Below are 25,587 nucleotides of genomic sequence, written 5' to 3' on the forward strand. Positions count from 1 at the left end.
CATCGGCCTCAAAAATCCAGTATCGGTCGGGCTCTATACCTGATGCAGCATTTGCGTGTATATCCCTCATTTGTGTGTGTATCCCTTTAAGACCGCGAACCGCGTGACGCGGTCTTAAAGGGATACACACACACAAATGCTGCATCAGGTATCAATGGGTTAAGCCTTTGTGGTACATGTTCTACCAGGTGAGCCACCAGGAGCCATACATAGCTTCCAATATTATGTACTTCTCTTTTCCTACTTGCATATTATCCACTAGATGGAGCCATTTGCTAAAAGACCGCTACAAGAGAACTTCCAAGTTTCAGTTGACCACAATTGAAAAGCACTGACAAAGAGCCAAAAGAAATGTCTTCCCACAGAATACATATGAGTTGAAGTTTTGTGTTTCCTCTGGGTCTCGTTCCCCAGTATCGCTCAGTGGGTTAGAAGAGAGCAGACAGAGAGGACATGCTAGAAAGGAGGGTATATAGACAAATTAAATAAATACAGAAGCTTTGTGAACTAAAGAAAACTCTTGTAATAACTGATTCAACTTTGCATTTTCCAAGGAAACATAATTAACCGTTGAGCGTTATGCTTGTTAAAAGAATTTGAAAGAAACTGTATTAAAAACTGACTACCAACACTGTAAAACATTGAAAGAAATGTACTTTCCTTAAAAATATATCTCTTATTCCACAGGAATAAGGCAATAAAAACGGATCCCTCAATTAAACTTTGCAAAATCCCAGAATGAAGAAAACGAACTCAATCAGCTGTTGCTTTGATAATAATGTGGACCACAAGGGCCTCCATGGCCCTGGTTTGAGATTATGAATGCAGTTCTTATTGTCCATAGTAATCAATACAGCTGTTAAACACAATGGGCTCGTCACAATATATTATGACTGCCATAGCAAAAGTATTTTCTTTATGATTTTTTTTACAATGATTAGTCTTTCTGCAGTCCACTCAGTGCTGGGTCAGAAGATGGGAGTCCTCCAAGTGGTGAGGTGCAGCAGGCCAAGAGTTTAGAGCAGCTTTGGGAAGAGGGGATTACCATCCCATTTTCATGGATACTAGTGTAGACAATTACACTGATGCCTGTCACACATCTCCAGTCTCTGAGGAATACATAAAGCCACGTCACCTGTAAAAAAATTAAAAATAAATAACCTTAGGATGAATATTCAATGTGCTGGATTTGTAGCACACTTTCTCTGTTACAGTTTTGACACCATAGCGGCCATTTACACCTGGCGCTAACATGCGTTTTCTGTGATCAGATTGCAATCAGATTGTGTTTTATCACTTGAAATGCCAGGTGTAAACACCCCCAAAACACATTGAAGAAGGATTGCAATCTGATCGGCCAAACCACCTCCGGAGGTGGTCAGGGATGCATTGTGTACACATTGAACACAAGTGTGTAAATGCAATGTGTCCTCTCAATCTGGATACAGCAACTTTATGCGGATTGAGAGGACAACCATTTCTGCAATCTGATCGCAATCAGATTGCAGAAAATGCATGTTAACATCAGGTGTAAATGGAATCAGGCTGAAGTGATGAAATACAATCTGATTGCAATCTGATCACAGAAAACGCATGTTAGCGCCAGGTGTAAATGGCCTCACAATGAGGTCTAAAACATGTCCTGCATAGCCTGGTAAACCATTCAGATCACATGATCACATGTTTTACATTACAAAGTGGCCAATCAGGGACGCCGCTGGCTAAAGAGTAATGGCGGCTCCCATGGCTCTGCAGCTCCCGAAGCAAGAAGCAGAAATGTTAACGTTGGTAGAGTTGACATGAGTGCAGTTATTGGAGAAATAGATCCAATAACAATTAAGCAAGAACAATGCACCAGTGGAGTTTCTCAGCAGAAAAGAAATTTTCACCATGCTTCAGAGTGGTTTTGAATTTGACTGGATCCGACGCTGATTGGCTGAAGGACTGGATTCGGCGATGCTGATTGGCTGAAGGAGTTGTCTGTCAAGACAATTAGTACTCCCACCCACTGACATGGCTGTGGACAGCTTGGAGTCCAGACTGATAAACAGAATGTGAGATCACTTTCAGGCTATGTCCTGCACGGTGTGTATAGAGAGGCAAAGTGAACGTCACTTCCTGCTTCAGCACTGTACCAGAGATTTTCTTCTGCAATTTATTTTCCCATAGACATTTCGTAAAAACGCCTATACAAGTAGTTTAACTTGGTCAAACCAAACGGTTCAGCTATATTTAGGATCGGGAGAGACCATAGAACATTTCACTACACAAAAAACGTTAAAAAAAAAAACATTTTCTTTAAACCCGCATTTTTTTTACGTTTTGGTCCGACTGAAATCCCAGCAAGCAAGGACGGACCCGAACGAATGGAGAGAGCCCAATCCAGGCCAGGTCAAGTCATATGACGAGTCAGATCTGGCCCAGATTATCACTGTATCACTATCCAACTCATTTCACTCACCACTGAAATATCCATGAGGATAACTAAATGGTTGCAATCAACAGTGTTGGGCAAGTTACTTTCAAAATGTAATGACTACTTATTACTAGTTACTTTCATTTGAAAGTAATACGTTACTTTACAATATTACGGTCTGTGTAGAGTAACTCATTACTTATTACACTACTTTTGCATTACTTTCACCAAAACAACAGCAGCAGCAGAATGACATCGCCACCCCGGAACCATCCTGAAATATAATTTCAACTGCCTTGAAGTCAGTGTAAACAATCCAACATTCTAAATGTTATTATTTTCCTTTGTTATTGTCATAGTGGTTATTTGCATAAAAACACACAGTCTGATAAGGAAATGATTGTATCTTTATTTAAATATGTGCTTTGATTAAAAAAATGTTAACTCAATTTGTAACTTGAGTTACTTGACAAAGTAACTGGTATAATATTACTGAAATCCTATAAGTAATAAGTTATATTACTGAGTTACTGCTAAAAGTAATATTACATGTAATATGTTACTTTTGTAATGAGTTACCCCCAACACTGGCAATCAATCACGTTGCAATCTCAGCCTGGTCTATTTTTTATCCAAAATCCGAGTGATCAGCACTTGCATGTGGACAATCTGCGCTGATGATTAACAAACTGTTTATTCGTGGAGGCGGGACTACGAGGAGAAGAATTGCGGGGGAATCCTGCAATTGTCTCACTTGCATATTTCGTTGGCAGATTGTTTTGAAAGAGAGAAAATACACTGCGAGGCGTAAACTACTTCATATATGAGTTGGAAGTTTGAATGTAGCATTGGGCAACACATGCAGACACACACACACACAATGGTAGGCCATGTTGATAAGAATGGAATTCTAACAATTTGTCAAACAGAAATCCAACCATAAATGTTGCAAGCATCAAATCCTCAGAGTCACTTGAGAGCAAAGCGAAAGAAAGTATCACGAATAAATTCTGTCATTTTTGACTTTTGACAGAAGAGATGACAACTACTGTAGGTGTCTGGGACGTTTGTGGTGGAACCGGTGTGCCAGTGGTCTGAATGCTACATGTATTGATTACAATCACTTGCAGCAGCCATCTTGGTTGGCATAACCCTAACCCTTTTCAACTTGGCACAACCTGGCTTTCACAAGGTTCGTTCGATAACAACTAACAGCCGTCTGAGCTGTGCGAGAAGAACACACTAGAAACTCAATGAAAAGCTTTCATCAGTATGGAAGGACTAAATGCCTGGAATGGGACAAATTCTGCTCCAATGTTTGTTCACGAGATTAAACTTATATCGGCGTTAATGTGTTTCGGGGTTCTGCTTACACAGGTTGTAGACGGTTACACTATGATGTCCCATTGAAGAATAGGGGGTTCTGAATATGGCTGGTTCAGGAATAGGAGGGATAGTGCTCGCCCTGGGGTGTCCGGAAAAACATGAGGCAGGAGACAGATGGAGAGTTCAACCGTTTAGTTGTCAGTTCTTTACAGACTTGGGACAGAAATAGTATAGAGACACTGCAGAGCGTGTCATCATTCAGAAACCACGCCCAAAACAGCGGAAAACACAAACTCCTGTCCAATCCTGGCATTCTCCTATGTCCTATGTCCATGTATGTGCATGGTCGGGTTTTGCACAAAAAGATTGTATATACGGAAGATGAACACTCCAACTTACTTCATTGACAGCAACATCCACATTTTTCTTCTCGCCAATTCTCAATGGCTTCTTTGTTTTGCTCGGGAGTACAAAAAAACTTAAACTGGTGATTTTTTCCATTTGTTGTCTGCGCAGCCCCACCACACAACAGCTTTTAGCTATGTTTAATTCAAGGAAAATGACGCTGGTGTATGGGAGTGAACGGAGCTTTTCCCCGTGATGCGCGTGGCCTATTTCATGCAGTGTCTCTATGGGTGTATGTGTGGTCTGGAAAAAGGAGGAAATAAAATATACAAACAGGTCAGTAACCAAGCTTGCTGTTAATAAACAATAGGCTAATTATGGTGGTAAACAACTAATAATATAGAAATGATAATCAGGTAAATATTAAGTCATTTACTCTTAAACACGAGTCTTGAACCATGACTCACACCAAGGAGCTCCCACTCATAGAACCGGGGTTATGCTCAATAACCGTCATATATTGGGATCCGCACCGAACAACATCAAAGGGACCCGCCCATCGAGGCCGAGTTACAGTGTTACAATTAGCAGCGCTATGAGTGCGATGTACATAATGGTGACAGGATTACATGACGGGAGAAGCAATAGAATCACTCGACACGAGCTAAACTCCATCTCAGTAGTAGTGGTGTTAATTAGCGTAACAGACGATCAAACCGCACTATGAGTGCGCACCTAAACAAACGTTAATGCAATGATTGCAGGTAGATCAATCTAGAACAAAAAGTAAATGCAATACAGGAATATTAACATAATGATGACTTACTGGTTGGACATGTACGCACTACGCACACAGGAAAGAAAGGAATTAACCCATTGATGCCTGATGCAGCATTTGTGTGTGTATCCCTTTAAGACCGTGAACCGCGTGACGCGGTCTTAAAGGGATACACACACAAATGAGGGATATACAGCGCATTTTACGAAATGTCTATGGGAAAATAAATGGCGGATGAAAATCTCTGGTACAGTGCTGCTGAAGCAGTAAGTGACGTTCCACTTTGGCTCTCTATCGTCACCAGATCTGGGGGAGCGTCTCTGCACGTTGTGAGTTTGTGTTTCAGCTCACCTGATCTCTGGGCTGCGGTGCCGCAGGACCTGAGACAGCAGCTCCGAGGTCTGTTGGAAGCAGCGGCTCAACTCGTCCAGCTTCTGCTCCATGGAGAGGATCCGCTGTTCCAGTTCCCGATACGAATTGTTCCAATTGGCACTCAGGTCACACATGATCATCTGCATCTGTTATCATCAGTAACACAGTAAACGACAATGAATTTCACTCTTAAAGCAGCTACGAGCAACTTTTTCGATTGTTATTAAACAGTATAAATTTAATATCAATGCATCACATCTTACCTCTAATAGTCGACGAGACCAAAGCAGTGTGTATCTGAGATTGCTCCCTTAGGTGATTATTAAGTCTATAGTCTGTCTAAACTCGCGTCAACAGGGGGCTCTCTAGAGCGACCGGACCGGGTAACCCGGAAGTGAAACCAGGAAGTGAAACGCAGCTGCCTTCCTACGCCGTTTGCGCTGCCTAGCAACATAACATAATGTGAACGCCACGCATACTCTCGGGAACATCTCTCGTTATATTCTAACAGGTTTTTTGGAAGTTATTTTGTGGTTATGGCCGAAGTGGCTGCTGCAAACCGTTTCATTTCACTTCCTGATCTTCCCTGGCCACAGACACACTAACAGTGGCCGATTCACTCGGGGTTCAAGCGAGACTACTCTGCGTTGGTATCGTCGACTATTAGAGGTAAGATGTGATGCATTGATATTAAATTTATACTGTTTAATAACAATCGAAAAAGTTGCTCGTAGCTGCTTTAAGCCATTTTGCAGATTTACAGATCTTAAAGTCAAGCTGAACCCAAGAATGACTTTTCTTTTCTTTTAGTTCAAATACCTGGGTATTCAGTGCACCTATTTAATAATGTATGCAAACAAATCACAACAATCTAATTTCTTTAGTTTTTCACACGTTTTCACATCAAAAGTTGTCATGCAGCTGTCAATCAAATCTTCATTTCAGGATCATTTTCTCTTCCAAATGAAGGGGAAAATGGCACCTAGTGCCTGTCATCTGGCAGAGTTTCTGGCCCATAAACTAACTACTAAATTGAGCAATTATGCAAACTAAATCAAACGGTAATTTCTAAGAATGCAAAGAAATGTAACTGGCTCGTTAAAACACGCATTCCAGGAATATTATTTACATTTATAACGATAATGGCGCGCGCCTCCGAGCCTGACAGCCTCCCTGGCTGTCAGGGGTCGTCTCTCGGAGATTCCAGGCGGGCGGGCAGCACCCATGCATCGGATTGTCCGCTCGCTCCGCACGAAGCAGCTGTCTCCCTGGTACTCCGCGGATCCCACTCGCGTAGCACGACAACGCGCTGAATCCCACTCGATTTGGGGGTGGAACACGCCAGGATTGGCCGATGCCAAAGTCAGTCCTCAGAATTGTCAAATCAAATCATCGACACGTATATGGTCCGCCTCTCAATTTGTTTTCAGTCTGAAACGGACTCAGATGCACGTGACGAACGGGTTCACTTCGACTTTAATGATCTTTTCCACAGAAATCAAGACATTTTAAAATGCAGAAACTATTCCATGACTGTGTCAAAGTGCCTCGCGCTCGCTAATGTCTTTATCATGTTTTTATTCCATGAGGGAAAAGTGGCCAGGCCCTATGAATTCCTGACACAAATGAACCCAGAGACATTTTATGGAGGGTTTTTTTTTTTACGGCCATTTTATGTGTCTGACTACCTAGTGAGATATAGTAGCAGCTGTAATGTAGGCCTACTGGATAATAGTCTTTATAAAACGGCTCTCTCAAATCAAGCAATCTGATTGGTTCACAGCCATCGTATAAATACCGTAACCCACTCTCATAACCCATGGCCATGGGTTATGAGACGCAACTCTCTTACTAAAAGGCTTTGGTTACCTCAAATGACAATGTAGGAAAAACAAAATGGCGGAGACAGCTGTCAGATCCTTGTGAATCGACCTTCGCTTATAACTTTACTAATACTTCGCAGAAAATGATGTTTTGTATACAAGAATAGACGCGGGTCTTCTTTGCAAAAAAAAAGGCTTTTAACCCCGCATTTAACCCCGTAACGTTAGTTGGTGTCGGGCTTTGCAGAAAGCTCTCAGCTTCTCAGCAAGCGCTGAGAATGCAGCGCTGCGCTCGAGCTGCGTGTCGGGCTTTGCAGAAAGCTCTCAGCTTCTCAGCAAGCGCCAGGATTGGCCAATGTCAACTTCAGTCTCCAGAACGATCCAATCAAATCACCCACACGTCTATCTTCTTGCTAGAGGTCCCGCCTTACAGTAGTGTTTCTACTGACTCTATCAGAATGCCATGCCAGTCGGACTTATAGTATTATTATTATTATTATATTATCATACTTGGAAACCGTTTTATAAAAGCAATATAGCACTCGACCTGCGTGTGTTGTGGCAGGCCGAGTGGGATAACAGCCGAGTGGGATAACAGCTGAGCAGCGGGATATATTTGCCACAACACACTGGCTCTCATGCTATATTGCTTAAGTATAAGTGGTCAGTGTTTTTATTCAAGGGATGTTGGTCATCTCGTTGGACATTATAACCTTCCCAGTGAAACATGTTGCAGCGATCGCTGTAATTTACCTTGGGGAGGTCCACCATCTCACTCGCGTAATCTCTCAGTTTTCTTTGTTTGAGGCGCAAGTGTCGAAATCTGTGCAGAAGGAGACAAATCTCAGTCATGTGGAAGGATTGTGAACACAATCGCATTTTTCCAAATGTGACATCAAGACAGATTGAGAGACAAGTCAGAGTATAATGCACTCTTGTCAATTATTAGCGCAAGACCATTTTTAGCAGCACTATTCGTAGCTTTCAAGGGGCGTTACGTGCTGCCGGGAACGCCCACCTGGCGGTCAAAAAAAAAACTTGTTCATTCCACTGCCGCCGAGTCACTAGTTTCTCACGGGTTTGTTCAGCCAAAATGCCGGATACCTGTTGTGCTATCGGTTGCACTAACCGACGAGGAGACACGCCTGGCTTGTGCTTTTACAGAATGCCGTCGGAGAAAGAAAACTCAGACAGGAAGAGGAGGTTGTGGATTTGTGCGATTAGACGTGGTTCAGTCGCTGGGGAGGGCAAATGGCTACCATCAAAGTACACACGTCTTTGCGGCCAACATTTCATCAAAGGTAAGCTCAAGTAACGTTAACAGGGTATTTTAATCATTATTGTAACGTTACTTGAGCTTACCTTTGAGGAAATGTTGGCCGCAAAGACGTGTGTACAAACGGCTGAACAAACACTGCGTGAGAAATAGGGATGCACCGATATGAAAATTTTGGCCGATGCCGATAACCGATATTAACATTGCTGTTATGGCCGATAACCGATATTTACCGATGTCGATATGATCTGTATAAAACCACATTTTTATGATCATCACATTTTGTACATATTGAAAAACACATGTTAACACTGAATTTGAAAAAGTTATGCATTTCTTTATTTGCAAAGCCTTTGGAAAAGCTCATAAATCATAGATTTACTGCATTATTTCATATCAATGTGAAGAATTTGTCTGATAATGATTTTTTTTTTTTTTATGACCAAATTTTTATTATGACATTATAGACATAAACATTCACATTGACATGTTGGCTGCTTTCATTCCCCTTCCCCATTCACCATCTCCTGTACACACCAAAACATATAAAAGAGCATACATACAATCACATATTCAATGTAGATATACACCTGCATGCAAGCACGCTATACAATATGATACACTTTACACCACTCGACGTAGGCTATATCGTTTTACTAATTCGATTGCATCTGTAAGAGCTTCAATTGTTTCCCTTTTTGCACCATTTACCCTTGCTATAGATGATTCTAAAACAAGAGTACTATGAAATAAAGACATCCACTGATCTACTTTAAGGACATGAGGTGGTTTCCATCTCATTACCAGAATCTTCTTTGCAGCTGTAAGGCCAGAAAAAAATATTTGCTTGGTTTTACCAGACATATTGATAGAGGAATCATCATTTAACAACATAACATTAGGTAAACAGGGTCTGATAATGATAACCGATATTAACATTGCAACATCTGACCGATACCGATATGACCGATATGTTAAAAAATGACTAACATCGGCCGATACCGATATGATTGCCGATATATCGTGCATCCCTAGTGAGAAACTAGTCGACGCGGCTGGCAGCGAATGAACAAGTTTGTTTTTTGACCGTCAGGTGGGCGTTCCCGGCAGCACGTAACGCCCCTTGAAAGCTATGAATAGACGCTTTTAATTTGACAACATAAACATTCTAAATTGCCCCTAGCTTACTTCCTGTTGCAATGTTTGCTAATGCAATCAATAGCTGACAGGAAATAAGAGGGGGATCAAACTGTTCCCATAGCAACACAATTCTGTGAAAACCGTCTATATAAGTCACTCTGTCGGCCAGTCGGTCGGCAAAAAGTAAGAGTGTGTGTGTGTGTGTGTGTGTGTGTGTGTGTATGTGTGTGTGTGTGTGTAGGTTTGTGTTTGTGATCATGCCAGTTGGGTAAAATAAGGGGGGAAGGGGCGGGGGGTTGAAATGCAGGATGGCAGAAGGTTGAAAATTGGCGTGGAGGTTGTGTGTTTGTGGATGCAGGATGGCAGGGGGCATCGAGGTCAAGTGTGTGTGTGTGTGTGTGTGTGGGAGGAGGGGGGGTGCTGGTGGTGGTGTGAGTTTGTGTTCATGCCAATTGGCTAAAATGGTGGTGGTGAGGGGCAACTTATTGAAATGCAGGGTGGCAGAGGCAGAGCAGGGTGCACTGCCCCTACCATCCTGCATTTCGGAAATGCATATATGTGGTCGCAGCTATTGCACATTTGCACTTGTTTCATTAAGTGCCTGGCTATGTAGGGAGGATCCAGTTTTTGGGTGAACACAACACTCCAACACACAACACACTAACACAACACTCCTTGCACAACACAACCGCAGAATCCCTTGCTTGTGGTTAGTTATACTCAGTGTTGGGCAAGTTACTTTCAAAATGTATTATACTACATATTACTAGTTACTTTCATTTGAAAGTAATAAGTTACTTTACAATATTACTTTCTGTGTAGAGTAACTTGTTACTTATTACACTACTTTTGCATTACTTTTACCAAAACAACAGCAGCAGCAGAATAACATCGCCCCCCGGGAACCATCCCGAAAAATAATTTCAACCGCCTTGAGGTCAGTGTAAACAATCCAAAATTCTAAATGTTATCATTTTCCTTTGTTATTGTCATCTATAGTGGTTATTTGCATAAAAACACTTAGTTTGATTAGGAAATGATTGTATCTTTTTTAAATATGTGCTTTGATTTAATAAAATGTAACTCAATTTGTAACTTGAGTTACTTGACAAAGTAACTAGTATAATATTACTGAAATCCTATAAGTAATAAGTTATATTACTGAGTTACTGCTAAAAGTAATATATTACATGTAATATGTTACTTTTGTAATGAGTTACCCCCAACACTGCCCATAATTAGCCTATAAGTACAGATCTTGTTACCCTCTAGATACAGTCTAAATTCACTCCTTGTACCTCATCGTTACACTATAAGTACAGTGTGGTACCCCGTAATTAGCCTATAAGTACAGATCTTGTTACCCTGTAGTTACAGGCTAAATTCACTCCTTGTACCCTGTAGTTACACTATAAGTACAGATCTTGTTACCCTCTAGTTACAGGCTTATTTGCGGGCTGTATTCTAAAGCGTTACCAGATTGCCCACTAGGCTATAGATTGACTTGATGGATTGTGAGAGAACTTCACAAACAAAGTCAGACACGTAATCTAAATTAGCCTCATTGTAAACTGTGCCTGCATGGTTAAGCATGTTGAGAGAGTGAATTAATGACCCGTAAAATACACACACGACGCACACAAACCCCCGCCCACCTGCATCCTCCTCCCATACACACAGAGACATCCTGTCCGTGGGTGTACTTTGTGATAACTCACATTCTGATAGCCTCCAGAAGGCATCTCTGGTGTCTGCGCTGCTCCCCGCGGTTGTTGCCCTTCGTCAGGTTGGTGCGGTGCAGGAGCCAACATTCCCTCAGTACGTTAGCAGCAGCATGGCGGATCTGTGAAGAGACGTCAACACTCGATCGATCAAACATGACACTCAATCGATCAAACGTGTGAGCTTCCAATGCCGGGTGTCATGCCGAGAATTGCACCCCCACCATATTTTGGGGCTGTTTTAACTAGGGGTGCACCGATCGATCGGCAAGCAATCTGTATCGGCCAATTTTGACCTCAAATATGCGATCGGCTGATTGCCGATATTTCGGCTGATTGCCGATATTTTTTTATAAAAAAAAATAAAAAATAAAAAGCCCTATCACTAATCAGGCTTTCCAACGATATAAAATACAATGCCAATTGGTATTATTAAAGGGGAGAAATAATTGACCGAAATAACGTTTCCAAACTTTTTTTGAGGAGTTTATACATCGGTGATCGGTGATCGGTCGATGATCGGTTGGGCAGATATTTCCCATAGGCGATCGGCAATCGGTGATCGGTGCACCCCTAGTTTTAACTTAAAAACAGGGATGCAAATCTCGGGAAGGTACAAACCGCCGAGATTTGCACCCCCCTCCATAAAGCCAGGAGAGATCCCCAGGTCTCGAGGTCCTCTGTACCCAGATTTTAAGCACCAAAGTCGGCTTCCATGAGCCAGAAGAGAGCCCCCAAGCATGGAAGTCACCTCCACGCGGATCTAATGCATCAAAGTCGGTCTCCATGAGCCAGGACAGACCCCCTGGCTCGGAGATCACGTCTGCCCAGACAATTATATCATTTTTAAACAGTTAAGTTTCCGTATAAATCATTACAATAATGCTCCCCGGAAGGTGGGGATGCAATTCTCGGCGGGGGTGCAAAACTCGGCATGACACCGGAAACACGCTGATAACACTGTCACGATATCAAGTCTGGAATCTTGATCAGTGGAAATAGGCCCACTCGACATATTCAGAGAATCCGATTAATATCAGTTATTTCAAAAACAGGAAGAGCACATGACTCATCACATGCAGCTGATTCAATCCAGATATTAACTCTTTATATTATACAGCACTAGGTCTTATGGGGACACATATGCAGTGTTGGGGGTAACTCATTACAAAAGTAACATATTACATGTAATATATTACTTTTAGCACTAACTCAGTAATATAACTTATTACTTACAGGATTTCAGTAATATTATACCAGTTACTTTGTCATGTAACTCAAGTTACAAATTTAGTTACATTTGATTAAATCAAAGCACATATTTAAAAATGATACAATCATTTCCTAATCAAACTGTGTTTTTATGCAAATAACCACTATAGATGACAATAACAAAGGAAAAGAATAACATTTAGAATTTTGGATTGTTTACACTGACTTCAAGGCGGTTGAAATTATTTTTCGGGATGGTTCCGGGGCGGCGATGTCATTCTGCTGCTGTTGTTTTTTGGTAAAAGTAATGCAAAAGTAGTGTAATAAGTAACGAGTTACTCTACACAGAGAGTAATATTGTAAAGTAACTTATTACTTTCAAATGAAAGTAACTAGTAATATGTAGTATATTACATTTTGAAAGTAACTTGCCCAAGACTGGTGGTTTTTCCCGTAATCCTGCTAACAGACAGACAAACGGCACCGATCGGCATGAGCTCTTTGGCGGAGGTCATATTTGAAGATAAGAATAGCCTGTACAGAATATCATTGCGCCCATTTGTGGTTTACACATTCCAGGATTTATTCCGGATCACTTTTTGCACCTTTCTCTCTTTGATTCTATTAATGTCTGTTTGTCTTCCTGTGTGATGATGTCACTTCCTGTGTGATGATGTCACTTCCTGTGTGATGATGTCACTGTGGCCCCGTTGTGAGGGTTATTATTAGGGGCTGTCAGTGTATCCGCATCCAGATGTCTTCCCCTTGTTCCCGTCAGTGTAAGATCTGGATCCCAGCAGATAGCTCAGAAGGATGCACACACACACACAGACACACACACACACACACACACACACACACACACACACACACACACACACACACACATACACACACACACACACACCAAAACAACCCTACGCAAGAAGGTACAGATGCACCGCAGTAACAGGATGCAGCCACTGGGAGAAAGGAAACGGTTGTATCCTCCACAGCAGCACACAAAGGAAGGAACGCTTCACTCGCATGCGTTTGCTACTCGAGCAAAATTATTAAGTTGGAAAAAATTCAAATTCAACTCGCCGAGTTGAATTTGAATTCAATTTAATTAATTAAATAATAATAATAATAATTTAATTTAATTTAATTAATTATTAATTTTTATTGTATTGTATTTAATTCAATTTAATTCAATTTGAATTTAAAATCTTAATTTTTTCTCAGATTTTTTTCATAATTTTGTCCAAGTTGAACTTGGACAAATGGGCATGAGGTGAAAATCGCATCGTTCGCACGGTGAAAATTTGTTAATCTCGCCTCAATCGCACCGCCCCGCGAAATCTCTTTTTTTGTATTGCATAATGTAATCTCTCTCAACGCACAGTTGCTTCAAACACATCTTCCTCCACAACAATAAGCAAAACGGATGAGGAATCCTGCCCAAGGCTGCAACAGAGTGACCCTTGTGCACACGCACACACACACACACACACACGCACACACACACATGCACACACACACATTTAGTACAACCTGTTTCCTGTCCTGAACTGAACGTCCTGAACTGACACTGTCCGTTTCCTAAAGGGGATATGATTATTTCCTCAGTTTGACGCCTTGCAGAAGCTATTATTAAGAGATCGCCAGGCCTCATCACCCCCCCAGTTCCCCCCCCCCCACCCCGCCCCCCAGCTGTTTTCCCCCCAGCTGTTTTCCCACACTGTCCCGCCCTCTGGTGTGCCCTATTTAAGGAAAAAATAATATTATAAAAAGACTCAAAAACCATAACATGCGTGCAACACCCAAAGTATCGTCACTTCCTCCCCCCTGAAAGCTCTATCCGCTGTATCGCTGTCCCCCCCCCCCCCCCCCTCCCTCCGTCGCCACCCTGTGGTGGGAGGGAGGATGACTGACTGTTGACCACATGTCTTGATGGGAAGTGGCTTTATTAGAAAATGCTGCTCAAATAAGAGTCACCATCTACAGCCTCACAGCTCCTATTAGACGACTTTCCAAAGTAAAAAGAAAAAAAAAAAGCTATAGACGGTTTTCACCAGCTGCAACCCCACAGTACTTCCTTTTTCTCAGCTTCTTCTTCTGTGTTTTATGGCGGGTGGCATCCTTAAATGCTGCATTACCGCCACCTGAATTGTATCAGCTTCACAGTGCTCACTATTGACAGTGTCCACTTTCTCAGCTGTTCAGGGGAAAACACTGACCTAGCCTACTTCTATTTCTATTTGTTTATTTTTGCTATACGTTTAAATGTAAAGATCGGCTTATGCGTGCAATAACATACAGCTTTACTCAGCTTTACTCTGTAACATGTAGCTTTTATTAGCCTCTCAGGCTAGCTCCGGACCAGACAACAACGCTTCCTACTACCCAGCGTGTGCACGTCTTTCTGACAGGGGTGGTTGTTATGGCAACTATCAACAACAACAACAACTACTACTAACTACTACAAGACATAAAGACCGAAATAGCCTAACGTTAACATTTAATATCATTTAATATCAGCCTGCGCTCAGCTATGTATACAGGAAGTAAACCGGATATTCAGATGGGTTGTGACGGTTGTTATTGTTGTCAAGTTAAAACCGTCTATATGTTAGGCTTATATTAGAAATGTTTGTCTAGGTTTGTATCTGGGGAGGAAGATCTTCCTGAAAGCTAGCACAAGCCAGCCTGTCATGTCATCAAAGCTGCTCTTTTGTCTCTGGATGAGAGAGCAGTGTAATTAGGGAGATAATCTTTGCTCTCTAAATCCTTGAGAGAATATTGTTCATGTTCACAAATATTTATTTAACTGTACAAGCGTACCCGTACTCACATGTCTGCTTCATGGTGACTTTCCTTTGAAGGAACATGACATTAGCTATCAGAGAGTCATGCAAAGCTACCGCAAACATCCTCATGAGGCATCATGCACATCCAAGTCTAGAAGAAAAGAATAAGGGGGGTACGGTGGTGCAGTGGTAAGCGCTGTCGCCTCACAGCTCGAAGTTCCTGGGTTCGATTCCCACCTGGGACGCTGTGAACGCTGAAGGAATGCGTGCCCGTCCGCATGTCCTCGAGTGCCCACCGCCCGGGTGGGGGTCGTCAAAAGGGCCTTTCTGTGTGGAGCTTGCATGTTCTCCCCGTGCCTCCCGGGGGTTTCCTTCATATAGGAACCCCCTTCACCAAAACATGCAATATCCTGGTTGCTAATGTGGTTCCTCCTCTGGTCGTTAAGGGCGCTTGTTCAGAGGGAGGGGAACTCGTTGGAATATAGCGTGATCCTCCCACGTGCTATGTCCTACCGGTGAAGCTTCCCCTGTCAGGTGAAAAGAAGCGGCTGGCTAACTGCCCATGTCTCGGAGGAAGCATGGAGCCAGTTTCGACTCTCCCCAGATTGGCAGAGGGTGGAGCAGCAACCAGGATAAATAAATTAAATTAGCACTAATGGGGGAAAAAATATAAAAAAAAAGAAAAGAAGAAAAGAATAAACCACAAACTCAGTGAGCAGGCAACCTTTCCCCCATAGAGTCGTCCTATAAGACCAATGTTTCTGTATCTTCTACAATTCCGAATAAAAACCTTTTAAATGATCATGATATGAATGTTATCATTCTTACCCTTTTAGAGATCTGGATGTCCAGCATGAAGAAGTGAACATGTTTCTCTCCTTTGTTCAAGGCCAGCTTCTTGGTCATGACCGCCACCAACATGGCAGTGCAGGCTACACCCTGAAACCAAACACACACACACAGCCGTCACTATGGTTACTGAACACACACAGCCGTCACTATGGTTACTGAACACACACAGCCGTCACTATGGTTACTGAACACACACAGCCCGTCACTATGGTTACTGAACACACACAGCCGTCACTATGGTTACTGAACACACACAGCCGTCACTATGGTTACTGATACTTTTACCATCTGCCCGGTCGGCTCTGACAGTTTCTCCGTGAGCGTGTAAGCACTCACGATCAGTGTTGGGGGTAACTCATTACAAAAGTAACATATTACATGTAATATATTACTTTTAGAAGTAACTCAGTAATATAACTTATTACTTATAGGATTTCAGTAATATTATACCAGTTACTTTGTCATGTAACTCAAGTTACAAATTGAGTTACATTTGATTAAATCAAAGCACATATTTAAAGAAGATACAATAATTTCCTAATCAAATTGTGTGTTTTTATGCAAATAACCACTAAAGATGACAATAACAAAGGAAAAGAATAAAATTTCAAATTTTTGATTGTTTACACTGACTTCAAGGCGGTTGAAATTATTTTTTCGGGATGGTTCCAGCGCAGCGATGTCATTCTGCTGCTGCTGTTGTTTTGGTGAAAGTAATGTAAAAGTAGTGTAATAGGTAACGAGTTACTCTACACAGAAAGTAATATTATAAAGTAACTTATTACTTTCAAATGAAAGTAACTAGTAATATGTAGTATATTACATTTTGAAAGTAACTTGCCCAACACTGGTCACGGCTCCAGCAGATATTTTGGAACGTTAAAAGACACTGTGGGCAGAACTCAAGAGAAGCTGATGTTAATCTGGCTTCTCTTGATTTGAAGGCTGTCCCTGCTGAAGTCTTTTCTAAACCCTCTACTACAGTAGGCCTTGTGTCTGGCGCTCCACCATGCTCCTCCAGGGAAAACACTTATTCAGAAGCTGAATGTTGATCTTAATACCTCATATGGTTTCTTCCAATAAATCAAAGTTATGTTTAGACAGAGTTCAATGGTTAAACATAGTGCCTCTGTGGCACTGCTGCTATAATAGTGTGGAGGTTCCTCTGAGAATTGCCATGTGCTATTATTGCTGGACGGGGAACTGCAGAACGATGATGATGATGATTCAGATAATATCCACACAGAGCGAATCACAACAACAAGGCGAGGGGCATATAGGGCAGATGGACGAAGCACTGCCTGAGCATTTCCAGCAGAGATAACAGATAGCCTCAGAGGTGAGTCTTTACCAGCAGAGATAACAGATCAGAGGTGAGTCTTTACCAGCAGAGATAACAGATCACCTTCAGAGGTGAGTCTTTACCTGTTGTCCTCGTTAAGATAACAGATAGCCTCAGTCGTCATTAAGATAACAGATAGCCTCAGAGGTGAGTCTTTACCTGTTGTCCTCGTTAAGATAACAGATAGCCTCAGTCGTCATTAAGATAACAGATAGCCTCAGAGGTGAGTCTTTACCTGTTGTCCTCGTTAAGATAACAGATAGCCTCAGTCGTCATTAAGATAACAGATAGCCTCAGAGGTGAGTCTTTACCTGTTGTCCTCATTAAGATAACAGATAGCCTCAGTCCTCATTAAGATAACAGATAGCCTCAGAGGTGAGTCTTTACCTGTTGTCCTCATTAAGATAACAGATAGCCTCAGAGGTGAGTCTTTACCTGTTATCCTCGTTAAGATAACAGATAGCCTCAGTCCTCATTAAGATAACAGATAGCCTCAGAGGTGAGTCTTTACCTGTTGTCCTCATTAAGATAACAGATAGCCTCAGAGGTGAGTCTTTACCTGTTGTCCTCGTTAAGATAACAGATAGCCTCAGAGGTGAGTCTTTACCTGTTGTCCTCATTAAGATAACAGATAGCCTCAGAGGTGAGTCTTTACCTGTTGTCCTCGTTAAGATAACAGATAGCCTCAGAGGTGAGTCTTTACCTGTTGTCCTCATTAAGATAACAGATAGCCTCAGAGGTGAGTCTTTACCTGTTGTCCTCATTAAGATAACAGATAGCCTCAGAGGTGAGTCTTTACCTGTTGTCCTCATTAAGATAACAGATAGCCTCAGAGGTGAGTCTTTACCTGTTGTCCTCATTAAGATAACAGATAGCCTCAGAGGTGAGTCTTTACCTGTTGTCCTCATTAAGATAACAGATAGCCTCAGAGGTGAGTCTTTACCTGTTGTCCTCGTTAAGATAACAGATAGCCTCAGTCCTCGTTAAGATAACAGATAGCCTCAGTCCTCGTTAAGATAACAGATAGCCTCAGAGGTGAGTCTTTACCTGTTGTCCTCATTAAGATAACAGATAGCCTCAGAGGTGAGTCTTTACCTGTTGTCCTCGTTAAGATAACAGATAGCCTCAGTCCTCGTTAAGGTAACAGATAGCCTCAGAGGTGAGTCTTTACCTGTTGTCCTCGTTAAGATAACAGATAGCCTCAGTCCTCGTTAAGATAACAGATAGCCTCAGAGGTGAGTCTTTACCTGTTGTCCTCGTTAAGATAACAGATAGCCTCAGAGGTGAGTCTTTACCTGTGTCCTCGTTAAGATAACAGATAGCCTCAGTCCTCATTAAGATAACAGATAGCCTCAGAGGTGAGTCTTTACCTGTTGTCCTCGTTAAGATAACAGATAGCCTCAGTCCTCGTTAAGATAACAGATAGCCTCAGAGGTGAGTCTTTACCTGTTGTCCTCATTAAGATAACAGATAGCCTCAGAGGTGAGTCTTTACCTGTTGTCCTCATTAAGATAACAGATAGCCTCAGAGGTGAGTCTTTACCTGTTGTCCTCGTTAAGATAACAGATAGCCTCAGAGGTGAGTCTTTACCTGTTGTCCTCGTTAAGATAACAGATAGCCTCAGTCCTCGTTAAGATAACAGATAGCCTCAGAGGTGAGTCTTTACCTGTTGTCCTCATTAAGATAACAGATAGCCTCAGAGGTGAGTCTTTACCTGTTGTCCTCGTTAAGATAACAGATAGCCTCAGAGGTGAGTCTTTACCTGTTGTCCTCGTTAAGATAACAGATAGCCTCAGAGGTGAGTCTTTACCTGTTGTCCTCGTTAAGATAACAGATAGCCTCAAAGGTGAGTCTTTACCTGTTGTCCTCATTAAGATAACAGATAGCCTCAGAGGTGAGTCTTTACCTGTTGTCCTCGTTAAGATAACAGATAGCCTCAGTCCTCGTTAAGATAACAGATAGCCTCAGAGGTGAGTCTTTACCTGTTGTCCTCGTTAAGATAACAGATAGCCTCAGAGGTGAGTCTTTACCTGTTGTCCTCATTAAGATAACAGATAGCCTCAGAGGTGAGTCTTTACCTGTTGTCCTCGTTAAGATAACAGATAGCCTCAGTCCTCGTTAAGATAACAGATAGCCTCAGAGGTGAGTCTTTACCTGTTGTCCTCGTTAAGATAACAGATAGCCTCAGAGGTGAGTCTTTACCTGTTGTCCTCGTTAAGATAACAGATAGCCTCAGAGGTGAGTCTTTACCTGTTGTCCTCTTTGCGGCGTGCATTAGTGAAACAGAAAGAGAGAGAAACAGAGAGAGATATCAACCATATGCATAAGAGAGAAACCATTTGGATCAATCTATCACAGATGATTCTATTTCCATGAGTTTGATCTGTTGATGCTCCTTAATGTCGACCAGCCACTGAATGTGGATCTGTGAAGCCTGGGAGGTCAATCCTTCCCGGGATCCACCCACACACACTGATGGATCCACACACACACACACACACACACACACACACACACACACACACACACACACTGATGGATCCACACACACACACACACACACACACACACACACACACACACACACACACACACACACACCCTGGTGGATCCACCCACACACACACTGATGGATCCACACACACACACACACACACACACTGATGGATCCACACACACACACACCCACACACACACTGATGGATCCACACACACACACACACACCCACACACACACTGATGGATCCACCCACACACACACTGATGGATCCACACACACACACACACACACACACACACAGATGGATCCACACACACACACACACACACACTGATGGATCCACCCACACACACACTGATGGATCCACACACACACACACACACACACACACACACACAGATGGATCCACACACACACACACACACTGATGGATCCACCCACACACACACTGATGGATCCACACACACACACACAGATGGATCCACACACACACACACACACACACACACACACACACACTGATGGATCCACACACACACACACTGATGGATCCACACACACACACACACACACACACACACTGATGGATCCACACACACACACTGATGGATCCACACACACACACACACACACACACACTGATGGATCCCTCCACACACACTGATGGATCCACCCACACACACACACTGATAGATCCACACACACACACACACACTGATAGATCCACACACACACACACACACACACTGATAGATCCACCCACACACACACTGATGGATCCACCCACACACACTGATGGATCCACACACACACACACACACACACACACACACACACACACTGATAGATCCACCCACACACACACCGATGGATCCACCCACACACACACTGATGGATCCACACACACACACACACACACACACACACACACACACACACACACTGATGGATCCAGGGGAGTGGGAGTGGCAGTGGGAGTGGCAGTGGGAGTGGGAGTGGGAGTGGGAGTGGGAGTGGCAGTGGGAGTGGGAGTGGGAGTGGGAGTAGGAGTGGGAGTGGGAGTGGGAGTGGGAGTAGGAGTGGGAGTGGGAGTGGGAGTGGGAGTGGGAGTGGGAGTGGGAGTGGGAGTAGGAGTGGCAGTGGGAGTGTGAGTGTGAGTGGGAGTGGGAGTGGGAGTGGGAGTGGCAGTGGGGCTTAAGGCTGAGTAGAAGCCACACTACTACAGGTGTGAGCATCTCCTCCACTCTACTGGCTCACACAGCTGCCCTGCTGGGAGGAGGAGGAAAACATGTTTCTTTTTCCATATCATGGGCACAGGTTGGCACACCCTCCTCCTGTTGTAGTCGTGCCAAAGGCTATAAACCACCTAAAAATGGATATGGTGGAAAGTTTTCCCTTTTAAGGGGGAAAGCTTATAAAAACAAGGAGATGGAGAAAAGAGAGGAGGAAAGGATTATTTTTCCACTGTGTCATTAGAGGTGTCTCAGCCCACCTCCTGCTGCACCATTGTGGGGACTCTTATCTGCTGGAAGCAGACATGAAGGCAGCACACCGGCCTATTCATGATCTAGCTTTACCTCCCTGTGTTCATCTCACCCATGGGCGATTATACGTTGGTGCACTGGCTGCACGTGCAACCCCTAGTGGCCAGATTTTTTTTTTTTTTTTTTTTTTTTTTTTTTTTTTAACTTTACTTTTTTTTCCTTTTTTTTCCCTTTTATTTATACAGGGGGAGTCTGACCTGACTGCAGCTTGGGTAAAGTTGCATCTACTGTAGGTGTCATTCAGCATATTGTGATATGTTGTTGGAGAATGTGTTGTCATATCCTACTATAGCATTCAGTGTCTCCTATACAGTTATCTATTTGTGGAGTTACACCACAATAGATTTTGAGCACCACAAATAGATTTTGACTGCCACATATTCATTTCAAGTAGTTGACTCGCAAACACCTGCTTTAGGAGCCCACTAGATGGTGCTCTGAGGCCCACCAGTGGGCCACGGTTCAGTGGTTGGGAAACACTATCATGCAGATAGAATAGGCTATATAAGGAGACAATTATTTTTTCATCACTGTAAAGCCACAGCACAGTGAAGAGGATATTAATGTGATGTGTGTAGTTCTTCATATCTACTAGCCTCTTCACTTTGCTCTCAGAGTGCCCCAGATTAATGCATTTTATTTTAAAATTTACAAAATTTATTTTGACCCCCCTACCGGAGTAATATTGGCTTTTGGGTGGTGCAACCCCTGTTTGGAAGGGGTCAACCCTGGTTGCTCTCTCCATGCTGAAATGTCTCTTCCTTTAACAGCAAATGCAGCATTTTGAAAGTTTAATTTAGCTTTCATTCGGTTTAGACACAGCCATTTGTTTACAATGTGCGTGTAATGGATATAACCAAAATAGCTTCAATAAATCTTCATCGAGGACTGTGGTTAAAGGGTAATTTATTTCTTTTAGTTTATGAATGAAATGAAACTGGGATGAACGGTTTGATTCTTTGTAAATCACCATGCAAAAACAAGCATAAATGCAGCCATAACTGTCACAATGTTTTGCAATGCATAGTCATATTGCCAGCTTAAATCAACATCACACACTTTATTTGAGGCTAAATGATGATTATTTATTTAATTTGTTCATTCCCTTTGACTCCCAGTCATTTGGTATTAAGAGTGGCTACATTTCCTTTATGTTTGTTAGGGGTGTCAAAAATAATCGATTATAAGATGCATCGCGATGCGGACGTGCACGATTCTGCATCGATTCACAAATGTCAAAAATCGATTATTTAAAAAATAATAATAATAATAATCGAATTAAATATAATGGAAGTACATGCAGTTGTTTATTTTAATTATGGATCATAATACAATGCAATTCCAAATGCACTTTTATTTTAAAAGTAGCCACACAGTAAGAAAAAAGAAAGTGAGAAAAAATAAATCATGTATTGGGGAAAAAAGTGATGCATCGATTGAAGATGCATCGAGATGCATCGATAATCGTAATCGAATCGAATCGTAGCCCTCTGAATCGTAATCGAATCGAATCGAATCGTGAGGCCAGTGAAGATTCACAGCCCTAATGTTTGTGTGGTTATATTATTACCCTTTTTTCATTGATCTGAGCTCTTTTGCTATAGCCTCGCACCTGTATACGTGATGTGCGTATAACCTGTCCCTTTCAACTATATTATTACTAGGGGTGTCACGATACACTCAGTTCACGATACGATACTCGATATTGGGTTCACGTTAACGATACGATACGATACTTTAACAATATGTTTTTGCGATCGATTTGTAAGTTGAGGGGGCATCCTCCACGCTAATTTGAGTAATTTCACCATTTTCATCCTCTGTGTCTGTAACGTCCCTCGTCTGTTCAAACAAAGCAATGAAAAGGAGAGCGAGCATGCAATCAGATGCAGATCAGTGCCACCATGTTCAGCTTCTTTTTCTCACGATATGAGATTTCATCTCAACGATACATATTGTCACGTTTTGATATCGCGATATATTGTGGGACGATATATTGTGACATCCCTAATTATTACCCATGCCATTTATTACCCATGCCATTTATTTCCCGTGCCATTTCACAATGTCTTCACAACTTGTGATCAGAGCAGAAAGTCAGTGAGCTCAGTAGAATGTCTTCACTCAGCAGAAGGATCATACAATTTGTACAAATGGTGCATGTGGACTGCGAAACACCCTCTCTAGTATATATATATATATATATATATATATATATATATATATATATATATATATATATATATATATATATATATATATATACATATATATATATATATGTATATATATATATATATATATACAGTATAGCCCCCTGTGCCTTTTCTCCTACATTTTGGGTTGTGAGAGAGCACCTGGTACTGCCAAGGTCCCGGCGGTGAAACACCTTACATTAATCCTCAACTGCTATCTAAATCACAGGCGCAAGGAAAGGAATTCTAGCCTGTCAGCACTGCTAGGGTGCATGGTAACACCTGGACAGAGAGGCTGAATGTGGCCATGGCAACTAACGGAACGGAGCCAGAATATTCTGTTGAGGTGTTTGTGTGGGTTAACAGAATAGTAGGCTAATCCACAAAGGAACCTATGAAACAGGGGTTCCCAAACTTAGGGTTGCGGCCCTAAGTGGGGTCAATAGCATCCAAACATGATGATAGACATACTTTAGGCTCAGGGCGAGTCAAATTAAAGCAGGACTAAACCCCAAAACACTTTTTTCCTGCTTTTAACCAATATATATGGCTTTTGGGGTGGTGTGTGAAGAATTATCGTCAAAATTTCCACATTTGAGACCAAACTGATAATATTCTACAAACTTTATCATTTTCAACAGCATAAGTGCCCTCTAGGGGTTCAAACCTGCTTTTTTTGGCCCTCCAAAATGGTACAACCTGACGTCACGGCGTACTCCCCCCTTTCCCACTCATGTGAAAAATGTTTTTTTCATGTGAGCATTAATGTAGTTAACGCCAGAGCCAGAATAGGAGAGTTGCAACATCTCCATTCACTCCAATGGACCCATTTTTAGCGTCAGCCCTTTAACAGTGCAAGGCATCATGGGTAATCGCCTACTGTCGCTAATGTTAGCGGCTAGTTAGTTATGTTACATGGCAGTAAAACACCACTGAATGACCAAATTGATATAACTTTTAACCATTTCGAGTAACACCGTTTCCATACGGACCATCAGCGTTGGTTAGTTGTTTATAACGTGGCTATATTTATAACGTTCTCTATCTCCGATACACTGAAAATACTGCCTGTCATGCAAAAAAACAGAAAGAGGGGTTGGGAGGCGGGCCATAGAGTCTCTGTCGATGATTTGATTTGACAGTTCTGGGCACTGGCGTTTGGCGTTGGCCAACCCTGGCGTGTTCCGCCCCCAAATCGAGTGTATTCTGGCGCTAAGCGAGTGGGTTCCGGGACAACCAGGCTCTCTGAGGCACGAGCCACCTACGTTAACGTGGAGCAGTGCGGTAAATACAGTATTCCTGGATTGGAGTTTAACGAACCAGTTTATGTCCTCTGCATTCTACATCAAATGAAGACATTAGCCTACTGTTTGTTTTATTGTGTATGTTACATACTTATTGGCCAAGTTATTAGTTAGTTTATGGGCTAGGAATTCTGTGCCAAGGTACAAGGGACTATAGGCGGCCATCTTGCCTGAAGAATTTTCAAATCAAGTAGTATACCGTTTTGCCAGAAATGTGGGGGGTTTAGCCCCCCTTTAACTATTTGGAGACTAACAGCAACTAAAGGAATGTGCACATTAGTAGTCAGTAGTCTATTCTCTGCTGAAGTGTGTTCGTTCATCTGGTAGAGGCATTTCTTCATCAAAGGTCATACAACGTGCTTCTCCATGCATCTCCCATGGGCTTCGGTACAACTGGGCCATTAGAACGTTGGTGTAATAATGTCTCTTCCTTCTTTATAGGTTCCTTGATCCACACAGGGAAATCTCCTCCTCCACAATAACCAGCAAGCTCAAGGACTAGAAGAATGCAAGGTAGAAACTCCTAAACTAGTATAGTGCATAGAGACACTGCAAAACGCGTCATCATTCAGAAGCCACGCCCAAGACGGGGGAAAACACAAGGAAGCACTGCCTGACGACTGCAGCTGGCAAAACAAACCGCGGCTAACCG

The 25,587-nt window shown here is 42.3% G+C and overlaps 1 protein-coding gene across 2 annotated transcripts in view; it reads right to left on the reverse strand.

Annotated features, from left to right (window-relative positions):
• Positions 1-166: 166 nt before the first annotated feature.
• The window catches only part of kcnn4 (potassium intermediate/small conductance calcium-activated channel, subfamily N, member 4), a 51,995-nt gene continuing 26,574 nt past the window's right edge, over positions 167-25,587 (reverse strand). The window contains exons 5-9 of one of the 2 annotated variants that reach the window (XM_083662510.1): positions 16,027-16,137; positions 11,195-11,319; positions 7,814-7,883; positions 5,217-5,383; positions 167-1,135 (exon numbers count right to left, since the gene is read on the reverse strand). In XM_083662510.1, coding sequence (XP_083518636.1) covers positions 1,132-1,135; positions 5,217-5,383; positions 7,814-7,883; positions 11,195-11,319; positions 16,027-16,137 — 477 coding nt within the window. In that variant the 3' untranslated portion in view covers positions 167-1,131. Of the gene's footprint in view, positions 1,136-4,345; positions 4,391-5,216; positions 5,384-7,813; positions 7,884-11,194; positions 11,320-16,026; positions 16,138-25,587 lie in introns of those variants that run through there. The other variant, XM_083662509.1, reaches the window with a different exon arrangement.

This window comes from Poromitra crassiceps (assembly GCF_964638095.1).
Source record: "Poromitra crassiceps genome assembly, chromosome: 29".
Classification (NCBI taxonomy): Eukaryota; Metazoa; Chordata; class Actinopteri; order Beryciformes; family Melamphaidae; genus Poromitra; species Poromitra crassiceps.